The sequence below is a fragment of the Astatotilapia calliptera genome, chromosome 6, assembly GCF_964374335.1.
Source record: "Astatotilapia calliptera chromosome 6, fAstCal68.1, whole genome shotgun sequence".
Taxonomy (NCBI): domain Eukaryota; kingdom Metazoa; phylum Chordata; class Actinopteri; order Cichliformes; family Cichlidae; genus Astatotilapia; species Astatotilapia calliptera.
In genome coordinates this window covers 1,734,683-1,752,000 of record NC_137427.1, presented here as the reverse complement: position 1 = coordinate 1,752,000, position 17,318 = coordinate 1,734,683, and the positions used below count along the sequence as shown (strand labels likewise).

At 42.9% G+C, this 17,318-nt stretch overlaps 1 protein-coding gene across 1 annotated transcript; it reads right to left on the bottom strand.

Moving 5' to 3' along the window:
* Nucleotides 1-4,182: 4,182 nt before the first annotated feature.
* Nucleotides 4,183-12,572, bottom strand: LOC113023550 (uncharacterized). The gene is made up of 6 exons (XM_026169635.2): nucleotides 12,425-12,572; nucleotides 8,378-8,683; nucleotides 6,206-6,499; nucleotides 6,002-6,130; nucleotides 5,380-5,429; nucleotides 4,183-5,139 (listed from the first exon to the last, which is right to left on the bottom strand). The coding sequence occupies exons 1-6, from the start codon at nucleotides 12,456-12,458 to the stop codon at nucleotides 5,056-5,058; spliced, it is 897 nt and encodes a 298-aa protein (XP_026025420.2). The 5' UTR covers nucleotides 12,459-12,572; the 3' UTR covers nucleotides 4,183-5,055.
* Nucleotides 12,573-17,318: the final 4,746 nt, after the last annotated feature.

The following is a 17,318-nucleotide window of genomic DNA, read 5'->3' as shown; positions in this document are numbered from 1 at the left end:
ACATACTTCAAATACAACGAAGGCTTTTACAGACAAAAACATGGCTGTGCCATGGGCTCCTCCGTGTCACCTATTGTAGCAACCTTTACATGGAGGAAGTGGAAAGGAAGGCTCTTGGCTCTTTCAAAGGAAGAGTACCCAGCCACTGGTACAGATATGTGGACGACACCTGGGTCAAAATCAAGACACAAGAAGTGGAATCCTTCACTGCGCACATTAACGCTGTGGATAAAAACATCAAGTTCACCAGGGAAGACACAAAGGACGACTGTTTGCCTTTCCTGGACTGCGCCGTGCACATTGAAGAGAACGGCAACCTCAACATCGAAGTTTACCGGAAGCCCACACACACGGACCAGTACCTCCTCTTTGACTCCCATCACCCTCTGGAACACAAACTTGGAGTAATTAGGACCCTACACCACCGGGCAGAACATGTTCCCTCTAAGCCTGAAGGGAAAAAGAAGGAACACACACATGTAAAGGAAGCACTCAAAACGTGCGGCTATCCTAAATGGGCGTTCTTAAAGTCAGCAAAGAGGCACAGAAAAGAAGACCAGACACCAGCGAGGGAGGATAAGAAGGACAGACGCAACAACACTGTCATCCCCTATGTAGCCGGTGTATCAGAGAAACTCAGGAGAGTTTTCTCCAAGCATGACATCCCAGTGTATTTCAGACCCAGCAACACACTCAGACACAAACTGGTTCACCCGAAAGACAAAACGCCAAAACACAAACTTAACAATGTGGTGTATGCTGTACAGTGCAGCGAGGAATGCCCAGACCTCTACATTGGAAAGACCAAACAGCCACTTCACAAGCGCATGGCACAACACAGAAGAGCCACCTCCACAGGACAAGACTCAGCAGTCCATCTGCATCTAAAGGTCAAAGGTCACTCTTTTGAGGATGCCAACGTTCACATTTTGGACAGAGAGGACAGATGGTTTGTGTGACGGCCAGTGGGCTGGCCTTGTGTTTTGCTTTTGCTTTTACCTGTTTCTTGCAGGTAGGTGGAGCTGACCCAATTATTGATGCAGCACACCTGAGAGGCCAGTCCCAGTGTATATAAAGACACCTTGACTGAACCAGGGTGGCTGGCTTTTGGCTCCTTCTGACGTGTTATGTTTATTTGGAAGTTTCAGTTATGGCTGTTATGTCCTTTAAATTGTCTTTAAGTTGCTTTACCTTATTTTCATTAAATATGTCTTACAGTCTTTAAAAGCCTGTGTGTGGTCTCCCATTTGTTTGTCACTTCCTATGAGCCGGGTTGTGACATATACATGTGTATAAAGAGGAGTGAAAGAAGCATCTATGTCCACTGTGAGCGACCATCTTTGAACAGAGGCGGGGTTTACGACACCAACTCTCTGCCATCTATAATCCAGTTTTGAGATCCTTTCCCAGACGCCTTAACGCCCACTCACATCCTGGGCCATCTGACCTCAGGAATTCACATGATAAGGTGGGGCCAGGTTTCACAATGAGCTCACCCCAAACTCTGGCTGATTGGGACCCACACCCAGTTTCCCACCTTGGCTCAGGCGATTGGAGGATCATCAGGGGTCCTTTTGTCCCTCTGTGGGGGGAAACTCCCACTAGGTTTATATCTGGGACTCTCCACCATTTGACCTTAGAACTGAAGAAGCTTCTTGGATGAGAGGTGAAACGTCTTCAAGCAACTTAAAGAAGTCCAGACGCTTCTCTTTGCAAGCTCCTTAGACTACGATGACCTGGATGACTGAGAACCTTCAGACATAAAAGGACAATGCAGTTTAAAAATGAAAAGTTTTATATCACAAGTTGTGGATTATCTGTTTGCCCAGCTGGTAACATCTGGTGGACAAAGGTTGTTTCTCCGTCTCTTCTTTATTTTATTTTTTTACTTTTTAGTTCATTTGCTGTTATAATGCTGATACAGATACTGTCTGCAGCTTTATCAGCAAACCGTTAATACCAGCAAACATATCAGCCTCATATTTCAGGCTCTACTATTATTTTTATAAAGTTTCTCATATCTGAAACCAGGAAAGAAGCCTTGATCATGAAAACACAGGAGAATCTGATGGATTCATGATGGTGCTGTTTAACAGTCTGAGAATGAGTCAAGAATAAAAAGTGTGTGAGTGAGTTGCTGTGGGTGTGATCGGATCACGAGTGACACACTAATGAGGAATGCACAGAAACAACAACTCTGAATTATTTATGAACAGCTGAGCACAGACAGGGAGAGGCCGAGTTTATTCTGTAAGGCTGCAGATATCAGGCTGTAAATGTCCTTATTTCTACTGGATATTCTAACATGCTGCTCTGCAGACTTTACCTGTCCTGTCAGATCATGTTTCACCTGGAAAACTGAGAACAGGAAGTGTGGAGTTTGTTTTCAGCTACTTTATTAAATCCAAACTCCTCTCAGCCGCCGTCAGTGTTACAGGTCATGGGCTGATGGCAGGAGGCACAGTCGATGGGATATGATCACCGACGAGGACAGGATGTGATGCACAGGCTCTCCCGGTTCATGGGGAATGTTTTGAACAATTTTCTTTGTTCTAATGTTTTTCACCATTTCAGCACACATGCAGACGTGATGTCTGGCTTCAGATGTGAGAGTCAGTTAATGATTATGTGAAGGTCGGGCTGTAACTGTTCATGTGTTACTATTTATGACTCTAATAGCTGATCTGTCTCAGTGACGTATGTTTGGTTTTTGGAATCACGTATAAAAAAGTGTAAAACTGAGTCTGAGTGAAAACATGAAGGTCAGAGAACATTTCCTCCAGATTAATGTCACAGTTTACAAACCAAAGATATGAGAGGCAGCGACGTTTGTGCAGGTTAAACACTGTGAAATGTGTGTTTACAGGGAGCACACGTGACAGCGCTACAAATATACAGCAAGGCAATCAGAGAAGATGGAGACAAGTAACCACCAAAATAACAGTTATAATAGAAGTGAAAGAAAACAGGAAGGTGAGAATGTAAACAGTAAACAAAGTAATAATCAGCCTTTGAAGATTCAATAAGAAACAGCAGAGAAACACTTTGTGCGACAGCTTCATAGAGAGAGAACATGGAAACACAGCGAGGCGGCCAGAATAAGCACCAGACCTCCACCTCCCCGGCTCTTTCTTTGTCTCTTGCAGGGTTATCAAGAATGTACCACACCATACACAATTCCCCCTGCAACCCACCCACAGACCCTCATTATGGTGTGGAGGGGGCTTCACAGACCTGCACACTCACATTCCAACTGTTATAAATCACATCTGTTTGTCACGCAGCTGAAAAGAAACTGACATCACAAACACTTGTAATGCTTTTATTTAACCGAACCTCCGCGCAGAGGGAGATCCTGCAACTGTAACCAGCAGATCTGAGGGGCAGCCCCTCCCTCAGTCCTACACAGATACACATTCAGCCTCACCCTTCGGGGGAGGGCCCGCCTGAGCTTTAAAACATGCAGACATACAGACCGTGGGGATTCCCTTATATGGCAACAACAGCAACTGTTGTGTGTGGTGAGTGGTGTGCGTAGCGGTTTTTGATAAGGGCAACATGGGCGGATGCCCAGGGCGACATCGTGCTGGGGGCGGAGTCATGGCATCTGCAAAAACATTTAAACCCACCAAACAGGCTAGGACCGCCCCTGTGTGGGCACCCTATCATCTAAACAAACGTGAGCACATTTTGTTCTAGTCATTGTTTTCTTGTACTGGGATTCAAACCCACAGCCTTTTGAATCATGTTCCTGCGCATCTCTTACTAAAATGTGCTCACATAAAATCTGTTAAACAGTCTTTTCTTTGCTTTTATTCATTTTCTGATGTAAAAAAATGTCACCAAAATGAGACGCTTCTGCCCCCTGGTGGTGCTGTGTGGTCATTGCATTGATGTGCTCTCTCTTTACATTTACTTCATAATAAACTGATTTAGTGAATTTAATGTAAAAATATTTAAAAAATAAAACATCACAGAGCTTCATTGACTGAGATCAGTAAGACGAGTGGGCATGTTCATTAACATTGACAGCAGCTGTGCTCCAAACGTCACTAAGCAGCTCTGCAGTGTGTGAACCGTTAGCTCTTTGCTATGGTCATTTTATCCACGTGGAGCTGAGGATGTGTGTGGATGTTTCCTGTTTGTGGTTTGGAAGTCAAAGAGTAGGAAGAGAAACACTCACAAAGCTTCTGTTATTTATTTCATGTATTTGCAGCAACAGTCGGGAAGATGAGAATAAATGACATCAAATCTAATTTGTGAACAGCTTGTCAGTGACCACAAGGGGGCGCCCTGTGAGCTGACGGAGGCAGTGATGAGCTCTGTGAGCTGCTGGAGTTTGAACTGTGGACAAAAGTGTGAAGTTAAAGGTGTGAATTAAAAGCAGAGAAATAAATCAGAGCTCAGTGAAGCTTTCAGTCCTCAGAGCAGCAGTAAGGCTCGTCCTGGAGATCTACATGCACTCACATCACAAATAAACCTTTGAAGGAATATTGATCAGAATCAAATGTGATTCAGTCTCTGCTCCTTTCTTCCAAGCCCAGCTGCTGCTCCTCACACACAGACCTGGTCCTACTGGTCCCAGACCTACTACGAGGCCTTCAGAGTCCACGAAGGTAAACGATGAAGAGGAGACGTGAAGGTTCACCTCAGATCCTTCCAAAGTTTCCTTCCCTCACCTCCTCTCCCCTCGTCCTAGACCCTCCCTCTGAGGATGCAAAGAGAGGAGGCGAGGAAGAGACGCGAGGAGAGAGGAGTCAAGGCAGCAGGTAGGTGACAGAGAGGGAAGTCTTTGCTTTGTTGCATCATTTGAATGATTTGACAGGTAAACATGACGTACAGCTGCGTCCTCTGTCCATTGTCTGGATACAGTCTTTTATGATCAGTGTCAGAGGAGCAGGTCAGAGGTCATGATGACGTAGATGGAAACTCTTCTGTGGCACATTCACACTGTAAAAATACACTTTATTCATAATCAATCCAAATCATCAGCACCAAAGGAAAACTTCTTTCCAGAGTCCAGCTTTCCTCGGACGTTCCAGCCAGTCACACCTCTCATGTGACGAGCACCAGTTTATAAGACACTGCTGTCAGACTGGAGCCATCACTGGTTCCTGATACAGCCGCTAAAATCCCACCCTGGAGAAGGAGAAACACGGGAATAAGCAACGCAGTGAAACATGGAGACGGCTGCTTCTGCTGGTGGAGAGCAGCCAGAGGGAGAATGTGATCTGTGTGGAAGTTCATGTTCCAGCAGAAGAACTCTGACTCCAACACACTCCTGACTTTAGTGTTTCATGTGTTTGTTGTGTGTCTGCATGTAGTCAGCTTCCACTGAGCTGCATGGACTCTGAGCTGACGGTGTGAGCAGGTACCCACCTGTCTGCTGTCAGCTGTGCCAGTGTAAAGGACCACTTCATCCACAGGAGCTGTGAAAACACAAAGTTCATGGAAGCTTCAGGTTAGACATGTGACACCTACTCTGTCCACGTCTGCATGATACTCTGCAGCGTCAGGAGTAACTAGTTACTGCTGTAATCAGTTACAGTTGGTGAATGTTGGAGCTGAGTAAATGTAGAAAACAGCTGTGTGTGTCTCTTGTTGCAGCTTGTTTAAAGACAGCCGGCTCATCACAGCTGGATCAGCTGGAACACATGTGACAGGAAATGACCTCCAAGCAGCAGACAGGTGACTCTCACCTGCAGCACTTTCACACTTTCAGCTTCAAAGGATTTTTGGCTCAGTTGTTGCGTCTGTCAGAACCAGGTGGACCTGAGTCGGTCCAGTGAAAGTACTCGGATTACTTCTTACATTTGCAGTAACTAATAATCTGTCATGTGTCTGCTCACAGCTGTTTCTGTGCTGGAGGACCGCTTGGGTTTGGTGGTTTGGTCATGGGGGGGTTGTTGCTGCACTTCCTCCATAAACATGTTTTACACTTTGATCTTCACGTCTCAGAACAAGATTACAAATATGAAAAGAAATATTCAAGGACACAAACCTCTGCCTGCAGCTTGTAGGAGTTTAAACTTGTCTTGGACAGGATGCTTCCTCTTCATGATGATGATGATGATGATGATGATGATGAGGGTAGCACTCAGGACACAGAAGATTATAATGAGGATGTTATCTGTCAAACAGGAAATCAGATGTCAGCAAACACAGTGAACAACATGTTTAAAATCACAGTTAGAAATAATCTCACAGGTTCTTGGTTCAGTCGAGCTGTTGGTGTCGTTGTCGTCTGTGTCTCCACAGGTGGTTCTCACACGGACAGGAAGAGTTTTCTCCTCTGCAGGGTTTGCAGCCACACATCTGTAAGAGGAGTTGAAGTCCTGTTTGTGCACAGTGAGAGGCAGAGAGAGCGCAGAGCTGCTCTGGTTCAGCATCTGCTCGTCTTTGAACCACAGCAGTGTGGTCTCTCTGTCCACCCAACACAGTAAGGAGCAGCTCTCAGAGCTCACACTCACTTTCTTCACTGCAGGAGTCGGTACAGAGTCTGGGGATGAAAGTTGATGGAGAACAAAAATAAACATCAGAAAATGTTTTTAACTTTCAGCTTTTTGTTAGTGAACATCATCAGAACAGCAGAGCTCTGGTTATTGCTGCTTTAATGCAGTCAGTGAACATTAATATGAAACTGCTCATCTCAAACACAGCAGAGACAGCAGACTGCCAAACCTCCATTATATCCATTTGAATCTCATCATAAAGGTTTATGAGGGATTTCTCAGGTTTCCTGTCAAACTAGCATCACTATCAGCAGAAGGTGCTGAAGAGGACACAGAAGAAACCAACGCTCTGATTCAAATCCTCATGAAAGGAAGAAAAAAGCCCATTAACAACAACAAAAAGCTCTAAACAGGTTAAACTCCTGAGGCTCCTGCTGTGCACCACAGCTCATCCATGATGCTTTGTCCACATTCGTCTAGTTTCACTTTGATTCTGATGTGAAAAGATGATAAAAATCCAAATTTCATGTGAAGAAGACACAGGACAGGGAATCTATTGAACTGGAGGAGCCATCAGAGCATCACCAAAGAAGTAGTAATTATTTATAATGTTATTATAAATCAGGATTTAAAATCCAGGCTATAAATGTTTAATTCAACCTTCACGTCTCTGCACAGATATGAAGTCGTGCATTTTTCTCAGGAAGTGACTGAACTGCAAACAAACATGCAGCTACAGCTCAGCATGTTTGTTTGAGCTCATCTCAAAGTGATGGAGCTGTAAAGGTGACTTTGATGTTTCTGACAAATCACTTTCATGAAGAAGTCTCAGCTGTACGATGAAGCTGAACGACACCATCACTGATATGAAACTTCAGGAGCTGCTGAGGACAAACAGCCTGAGTCAGACTTAAGGAGGTTGATAGTTTTCACATGTTTATGAAACAGGATGTTGGGAGTTTGTGAGGATCTAAAGATGCCAGCGTGGTTTCCTTCAGCTCAGGCAGGTCATTGAGCAGCAGCATCTTCAGCTTCAGTGCTGAGCTCCATCAGTCTGATCCATTTATTTGGACATGTTTAAGGTTTCCTGTTCCACAGACTCACAGCAGGAAACACAAAGACATGATTCTGTGTGTGGGTTCCCGTAACTACATGACTGTCGTTGGTTTCCTACGACACAGACAGCAGCTTTGTAGTCAGACACAAACATTACAGCACAATGTGTTGCTTCATGATGGAAACCACAGCTCGTGTTTTGTAATGTGTTCCTCTCACAGCAGCAGTCACAGGAAGTCGCCATCAACAACAAACCCGTCAAAATAAAAGTGTCTGTTCTGCTTGTTACGCAGTGTAACACTGTAGGCCACACAAGACTGACAGGTGGCAGCTGGGCTGTTCACATATACATGTTTGACTGTAAGAAGTAACTGTTAATGCTTCATAAAGAAGTTCAATACCTTAGAAACTCACAGGGTGCTGTGCTGAGCTGTGATTGGGCGATAGTTAGGCACTAGTGGGAACATGGCCAATGAGGCTTTGTGTTACTTCTCTGTGGATTAACGTGACCATGAAATGGGAAACATGTTCAAGTAAACAGGAAGTTTTGTGTTTTGGTTTAAAAAAGCTGTTAAATAAAAACGTGTTAATTTCAGTTGTTCTGCAGGATTTTCTAAGAACAGTGTTTAAAGTTTCTGCTTTGTCCTGTTCTTTCATTCACTTTGTACACATCAGTAATGTTGGTGAAAACACTGAAGTCAAAGCTGATTATTCCTTTCACACCAGACATTTGTGGGATTATAAGAACAAAAAGCTGTTTTTATTCTGAAGTGATGATATGACCAAACTAATGAGGAACATACAGACTGAGGTCACATATGGAGCTGGGATGTTGCACAAAAACATACCAGAGTAAATGTGAGACTTACCGTACACTGTGAGCTTATATGATGATTTCCTGTTTCCTTTTCTTGTTTTAGAGTCAATGACATAACTCCCTGAGTCGTCCCTCTGCAGCTCTGTGAGTGTAAAGAGTCCAGAGTTTCTGTCCCACTGAAGTCTGTTCATGTAAATGTCCTCTGATATGTCAAATATCCCGCCTTTCACATCAGCAATAGTCGTTCCTCCATATGACAGATATCCTTTCTCCTGCACAGAGTCAGGTAGAGTGATGTTTCCTCCCACAGTGCCCGTCAGGTTCTTCTTCACTTCCTCAGAAGCAGAAAATCTCATCACTGTAAAATATGAAGAGATCCAACAGTCAGTGAGAACTTTAATGAAAGTGATCAGAGATCTTACAAAGAGCCACAGAAAGTAAGTGAAGATTAACTCCAGGCAACATGAAGCACGAGGAGGGTGAAGCTGATACATGTGAGCTGCATCAGTGACAGGAGGAACTCAGCCTCACACATTTTACACCAATCACAACAACTTCTTACTTTTTGATCTGGTTGTGACAAACTAAACATTTACAGCTGCAAAAAGGTCGTTGGTGTCGAATAATGTTCAAATGTCATGAAGCCACATTTTATTCACAATAGAAGATAGAAAACATTTCACATGTTTAAACTGAGAGAGCTCATTTTTAATCTGATGGCAGCAACACGTCTGTAAACGCTGGACGGGGTCATGCTTCCTCTGCAGACGTGCAGACTGATCAACTTGTTTCTGAGAAACTCGGCCTCTCGAAGACTCTTTGTACCCGATCATGTCACTGACCTGAGATCTGCTGCCATCAAACACAAAGTGATCTCATGAAACAGTGAAATATCTCAGTTTAATACAACAGAGATTCAACATGATTTTATTCAACAAACCTCAGAGTTTCTTCAACATTTAGTCCAAGTTTCAAATTAAAGCACGAAGAAAGAAAAACCTGTTTGAAAGGATCGACGGCCAAACATGTGCAGTAAGTTTGATATCTGAGGTTTACAATAGTGAAACAAAACAATGGACAAATCGTAAGTAGAAAGAAAAAATAGACTTGAAGAAAACAGAAGTTATCTAACGTCAAATGAAACTAACATCTGTGAACAACCAGCTCGAGGACGTTCACAGTAAAAACGATGATGACTGTGAGCTGTGGTCACGTCTGTGGAGCCGACGGTTTGGAGAAGAGAGCGTGTGGACCCAACAGCAGACGATGCAGGCAGGTGGTGAACAACAAGCGAGACTTTAACTGCTGAACTAAACTACAAACAACAGCAAAGGAAGGATTTGGGGTTGATCGATTGATTGATTGATTGATTGATTGATTGATTGATTGATTGATTGATTGATTGATTGATTGAATCTTTATTTTGAACATATTGAAAAAGTATAACAACATAGAATTAAAAGAGACAAACAAACAAAGCAAAACAAAAGGAAAATGAGCAACCGCAACTACAAATAACTTTCATGTTCAAAAAGGAGCAGGAAGAAGCATAAGCTTATTTAATCCCACCCCCTTTTCCACTATCTAGTAATCAACAGAATACAGAAATCCTCCTTACAATTACATTATATGCCATGTGTTTTTTTTATTATTCATTTTTTTTATATATATATACATATATGTTATACATATGTAAATACACATACGCACATATACACATTTTCACTAACCCCAGTTACACCTCAAAGGATACACAACCTACAGATATATACACCCAAAATACACGTGCACCCACACACACATGAAAATATTGGACAAGGACACCCTGTCAAATTTCTACCTCGTCCTTGTACCCTGCAAAAACCATATCCTTAAACTGCTGTTTAAACTGCGCCATGCTTGGACTTTGCTTCATGTCTTTACTTAGTCTGTTCCATAGCTTCACTCCACACACAGAGATGCAAAAACCTTTTAATGTTGTACGGATACGAGGATGTTTTAAATTTAATTCCCCCCTCAAATTGTATCCCCGTTCTCTTTTAGAAAACAGTTTTAGAATATTGTCAGGAAGCAGGTTATTTATTGCTTTATACATAATTTATGCAGTGAGAAAATGAACCAGATCTGTGAATTTTAGAATTTTTGATTTTAAGAATAGTGGATTTGTATGATCTCTGTAACCAGTTTCATGGATTATCCTTATGGCCCTTGTTTGTAATATAAAGATTGATGATAGCAGACGTTTGTAAGTATTGCCCCAAACCTCTGCACAGTAATTCAAATACGGTGCAATCAGGGAACAATAGAGAATGTGTTTGACTTTACTCAAGATTGAAACACTTCTTCCAATTTTGTTATCTATATGATTTATATGTGACTTCCAGTAATATTTTTTCCTATAATCAGACCAAGAAACTTATGTTCAAGTACTCTTTCAATTTCCACACCATCTATATGAATCTGCACTTGTGCATTTCTAAGGGAATTCCTAAATAAGACTATTTTAGTTTTACTTAGATTTAGCGATAGTTTGTTCCTGTTAAACCATTTTTTTAATTTTGCACATTTCTGAAGTAATTGTATCCAGCAGCTCCTTTAGATTCCCACTAGAACAAAAAATATTTGTGTCATCTGCAAATAATAAAGGGGTTACTGTCCTGCCCAAGGATATTTGGCATACAGACTAGGGGAGCCAGGAATCGAACCACCAACCTGTAGAGGACCTGCTCTACCGCCTGAGCTACAGCCACCCTGTAAAGTCTCAAACACGTAGCCTAAAGCAGACGACTCGTAATCTGGAGAGGAAATGGCGTGTCACAAATCTAGAGGATCATCATTTAGCCTGGAGAAATAGTTTGCTGCTTTATAAGAAAGCCCTCCGCAAAGCCAGAACATCTTACTATTCATCACTGATTGAAGAAAATAAGAACAACCCCAGGTTTCTCTTCAGCTCTGTAGCCAGGCTGACAAACAGTCAGAGCTCTTTTGAGCCAACAATCCCTTTAACGTTAACTAGTAATGACTTCATGAACTTCTTCACAAATAACATTTTTATCATTAGAGAAAAAATGACCAATAATCATCCCACAGATGTAATATTATCTACAGCTACTCTTAGTACCATTGATGTTAAGTTAGACTCTTTTTGTCACGGTCTGTTGGAGGCAGAGCGAGTAGAGAAAGAGTGGAGCACGCAAATCTAGACGCTGATGAGGAGACAGAATAAACTTAACAAAAGTCTTTGTTTGTGGCTGAAGCTTGAACTTACAAAAATAAAGCAACAGTCTGAGATCAACTAAGAAAACGATGAACACTGATTATGAAACATGAAGGGTCACTATGAAGTCTAAAACTGGACAAACATAGAAACCATGGAAACAATGAGGAATAATGGCTGCCTTTAAGCTCAACTGAAGCTAAACAAGAATAACACATGAACTATAATCACAAATCTAAGATTAGACGAACACAAAAATAACCTCAGAGTCAGAGTCCCAGCCTGTGACACCAACGGTCTTTCTGAGGTAACTTCAATAATTACTTCCTCCAAGCCATCAACGTGTCTTTTAGACGCCATTCCTACAAAACTGCTCAAAGAAGTCCTGCCATTAATTAATGCTTCGATCTTAAATATGATCAACCTATCTCTAATAATCGGCTATGTACCACAGGCCTTCAAGCTGGCTGTAGTTAAACCTTTACTCAAAAAGCATCTCTAGACCCAGCAGTCTTAGCTAATTACAGGCCAATCTCCAACCTTCCTTCATATCATGATAATGTGATGTCTGTGAGATCATTATGATCACACTGTTCTTCAAACTTTGTCATGAAGCTGATTTCTTGTTATGAAGCCTGGAAGGATCCAAAGACAAACTTCATCCTCCACATCTGGCAGACCAAACATCTGCTGACAGATGCAGTGAAGCTGCTTCTGTTGGTCTGTCAGCTGTTTGTTCGACAAACACGTTTCTGACTGAACAGTTTGTTCACAGGTAAAAGCTGCATCGCTCTAAGAATGAGCCAAACACCTGTTTGTGTCACTGATACACAGAAGAATGATTTTAGGACCCTGAACAACAACGAAGAAGCTCGAACTTACCTAAAAACATGAGAATAAAGCTCATCTGAGGCATCGTGACTTCCTGTTACTGTGGAGGGTTTTTACATGAAGAAGCCAAAATAGCCTTCCTTTGGTTATGTTGCCTTCTTTTCACTCCCCGTGTGTTGCATGTCATTAACGTTGCCTCGTCTCTGCTCTCCTTCTCTTCCCCCCATCAGGTGTCAGCAGGTGGCCCCGCCCCTCCCCGAGCCTGCTTCTGTTGGAGGTCTCTGTCCACAACACAGCTACGAACAACACAAGCACAGTGCAAAACCTCCCACACCATCTATTTTTACTCGTGTACAAGTACATGTAAGTACTGCAGGGAGAGTCTGATGCAGTCACAGTTACGTTGAACTCGTCCGGTCCTGATGCTGCCGTCACAGATCATCACATTTCTCTCCCACAAACATGCAGCACTGCTGTGGATACTGCAATGAATACTGCAATGAATACTGCATTAATACTGCAATCAATACTGCAATGAATACTGCATTAATACTGCAATGAATACTGCAATTAATACTGCAATGAATACTGCATTAATACTGCAATGAATACTGCATTAATACTGCAATCAATACTGCAATGAATACTGCATTAATACTGCAATGAATACTGCATTAATACTGCAATTAATACTGCAATGAATACTGCATTAATACTGCAATTAATACTGCAATGAATACTGCATTAATACTGCAATTAATACTGCAATCAATACTGCAATGAATACTGCATTAATACTGCAATGAATACTGCAATGAATACTGCATTAATACTGCAATGAATACTGCATTAATACTGCATTGAATACTGCATTAATACTGCAATGAATACTGCATTAATACTGCAATGAATACTGCATTAATACTGCAATGAATACTACTGTAACTACTAGTAGATTGTCCGTCTTGCTGCTGCAGCATGATGACCTGTTTCCTGCTGAGGAAACCACGAGTGCTTCCTGTTCTGTGACAGCTCCACAGTGGGGTTCAGAGGAACGCTGCACACTGTCCACAGTCTCAGGTCAGTGGGGTCGACCACAGTCTGACATGTGGCAGCAGAGACGTCGTGAGCTCTCAGCTCTCATTTCTACAGAAACGACCACAGAAGCTTCTCACAGCTCTGTGTGTCTGAGCTGTGAGAAGCTTCAAACACCACCTGAGACTTTTACTGATCACTGTCACACTAACAGGGTAACATGCTGGCAGCACTCAGAGACACATTCATGGAGGAATAACTGCAAACTCCTTCAGAATGAAAGCTGCTGTACTTGGAGGTGTTTGTGATATAAATGTCTGCAGATGCTGCTCAGCTCCTGTTCCTGTGTCAGCTCACAGAACATCGTTAGCATCATATTTACACTCGTGTCGAGCACGCAAGGGCCTGAAGAATGAGCCCACAGCTCCACTAACAGACAGAGAGCAGGAGGAAAACTGTAAATGTGCAAACAGAAACGGGACCAAACCGTAAAGAACAAAAATATGAGGAACTCTGTGAGGGGCGGAGTCAGTGGGCAGGTGGCGCTGTGCTAGCTCTGAGACCTGCACGTTATCTGGATTCACGTCGGAGATAAACGGTCACACGAAGCTGGTTATGAACTCGTTAAACTAACTCTGGGTTTGACCTGCGAGGTCACACGACAGGAGAGCAGCAAAACAAACATTTGAGTTTAATTTCAGGTCCTGACTGCAGGCCAGGACGACCCTCACAGTGAAACCATCACTGAGATTTATTCTCATGGTTTAAACTTCATCACTTTGTTTTCACACCTTTGTCCACAGTTCAAACATGTGAAGCTGAAGCCTGAGCACAGAGAGCTCATCACTGGGCTCACAGGCGCCCCCTGTGTTCACTGCAAAGTCCTGCAGAGGACGTCAACAAAAACTCATCATTACATTAATATTTAAACACTTTTAAATTCTTCGGCATTTTTAAATTAAAGCTGAGACTGTGTCATCTTTCTGAACTCAAATAAAGAAAACTTTATACGACCATATAATTATTCCTTGAGTATTATACTTTACTCTGATTACTCTCTGACTCGTGACGTTGGTACAGACCCAGCCTGCAGAAGCCTCAAGAAGATTGAGCTCAGTTCAGTTTGATGTGCACAGCACGAGTTCACCACAGCAGCCACAGAACTGTTTCATATATGAAGTTATAGATGCTCCAACACTCAGTTTCACTTTGCTAAGAATCAACTGAAGCCAAACTGTGACCTCAGGGAGTTTCAAATGACACGTTCAGTCCTCCTTTAGTGACCTCTGACCTCCACTCGGAGAAAAATGACCTGTCGCATCTAAAAGTCCTTTTTAATTATTATTATTTTTATCTTTAGCACATGAACATTTGATTTTACACTGAAACACAGAAAGACTGCAGTTTGCTGCCTCTGTGCTCCTCTGTGAGGCCTCAGGAACAACAGACTGATGCTTTGATTAATTATGCTGAACAAACCTCTAAATATAAAAAACTAAAATAAATCTCATCATTTAATGTTAATGAACTCTTTAATATTCATAAGAAACAGCCAAACCCTCAGTCGATGATGTGTTTGAGGAAATGTTAAATGGTTGAAAGCAGGTTTGATGTAAATGATCACGTTTCACAGCTGCTGACATGGTTGCATAATCATAACCAGCTTCATCGTGTTCTGTGGCTTCTGTGTCTGTTGGAGGCTGTGAGTCAGGCCTGTGCTTCACTTACAGACCACATTTAATCCAGCTGTGACACACCTGCTCATTTCTTCACATCACCTCCAAACAGACCTCACAGAGTCATCACACAACTGCTAAGTCGAGAAGAGCATCATAAGTTTTAAATAGTAAAAATGTAATAATAAAGTAAATTAAGACCAAGTTTGTGAACACTTTCTGCACCAGCTGGCCTTCTCTCACTGAACACAAGGGGGCGCACTGTGAGTTCATAGAGCAGGGTCGGAGGGCCGGTGTCCTGCAGATGTGTCCTTGATCCAACACAGCTTATTCAAATGTCCTCCTCAACATGTCGTGAAGTTCTCCAGAGGCCTGGTGATGAGCTAATCATGTGACTCAGGTGTGTTGACCCAGGGTGAGATCTGCAGGACACCGGCCCTCGAGGCCTGGAGGTCCCACTGCGTCACAGAGGCAGTGATGAGGAGTTTGAACTGTGGACAAAAGTGTGAAATTAAAGGTGTGAGTTAAAACCACTGAAATAAATCAGTTTGGTGATGATGATGATCTTTCAACTCATGTACTGATTCAGTCTTACTCACTTCTTTTTTTTTTTTTATATATCCCAGCCTCTGGAATCTCCCTTCACCCGTCTGACTCACCTGTCTGCATTGCATCCTGCTCTAACAGCTGCTGTCAGTTTATAAGATAAGATAAACGTCTATCAGTCCCACGAGTGGGAAAGCTGCTTGGTCAGGCAGGATGAAGGACCCAAAATGCAGGACTCAGAAACAGGAAGTTAAACTTAAAGTGCAGCTTTTATTGTTGGAGAAACTCTGCATGAATACAAGGAAACAAAACAAGAAACTCCAACTCCAGGCCTCGAGGGCCGGTGTCCTGCAGGTTTAGATGTGTCCTTGATCCAACACAACTGATTTAAATGTCTAAATTACCTCCTCAGCATGTCTTGAAGTTCTCCAAAGGTCTGGTAATGAAGTCATGTGATTCAGGTGTGCTGACCCAGGGTGAGATCTAAAACCTGCAGGACACCGGCCCTCGAGGCCTGGAGTTGGACTGGGGAAGCTAAACAATGAGCAGCGAACTGGAAACCGATCATAACGCAGCAGTGATGACAGCACAACGCTGACAGAGAGAAACACAGGACTTAAACACACAGACAGCATAACGAGAGGATGGGGAACAGGTGGTAATTAGAGCTAACAAGACAAGGGGAAGCAAAACCAGCCGCACCGCACACAGGAAACAGACTGTCAAAGTAAAACAGGAAACACACGACAGAGGCACCGATTGATACTGAACAAAGGGAACAGAGACAGGAGTAACAAACTGCGACATGAGACACGACCGGCTGTGGACAAGAAAATAAACATGAAGACAGAACTAAACCTCAGAGCTAAAAATCACAGACTGAAGAACCGAAGAGCAAGAATACAAAACAGATCAGATCAATAATAATAATGATGCAAAATCCAAACACTGGGTCACCAACGCAGGACCGTGACATGTGTGCTGGATGCTGTGGTTGGGGAGCAGGGACCATGTGGAGGAGGTGTGATGTGGGGGTGGGTGTGTCTGCGGTCGATGCTGGAGACTCATCCTGGATGAATCACACCTGTTAAAGAAGCGAGTCCCATCCCCCACAGGCAGGGAGTTTTGATCTTTGTGGCCTGAGATGGTTCCACGCCCTCTCCAGGTGCTTTTCCATCTCCATGTAAAAGAGGAGGAGCTACAGCTTCCAGTCCAATGAGCTTCCAAATGTCTGGCCCTTTGTCTGTGACACTGAGACTGTATATAAACGATGGCATGCAGTCTTTGTGTCTTGTTGTTGGCTTCATGTTTCAGCTCTGGGCAGCAGCTGTGTTCAGTAATCAGACTTCAACCTTTCAGCCAAAGCAGGCGGGACACATTTGGTTTATGCAAACTTTATGCAAATGAGAGAGCAGCAGCCTGCTGTGAAACCCCCACAGCTCTGTGAGATCAGGCTGCTCTGACAACAAGCTTAATGTTGTCACGACAACACAGACTCATCCACATGCATCAGGTGGAGTCTTTGTTCTTTTTATGGTTTGACTTCATCACCACGAACAACAGCAGCTGTCGCCGCTCAGTCTGATGCAGTCAGAGCTAAAGTCATGTTATTATCTTGACTTCAGCTCGTTTATCTTCTTTGTGAAACATGAAAACAGACAAAGTGTGCAAACAAGAGCCCTGAGATA

Excerpts from the sequence above, each read along its gene's own strand:
- LOC113023550 (XM_026169635.2), bottom strand. The coding sequence starts at position 12,458 with ATGCCTCAGATGAGCTTTATTCTCATGTTTTTAG. Across the intron at positions 8,684-12,424 it reads CTTTATTCTCATGTTTTTAG|TGATGAGATTTTCTGCTTCT; the intron begins GTAAGTTCGAGC and ends CATATTTTACAG. Across the intron at positions 6,500-8,377 it reads ATATAAGCTCACAGTGTACG|ACTCTGTACCGACTCCTGCA; the intron begins GTAAGTCTCACA and ends TTTCATCCCCAG.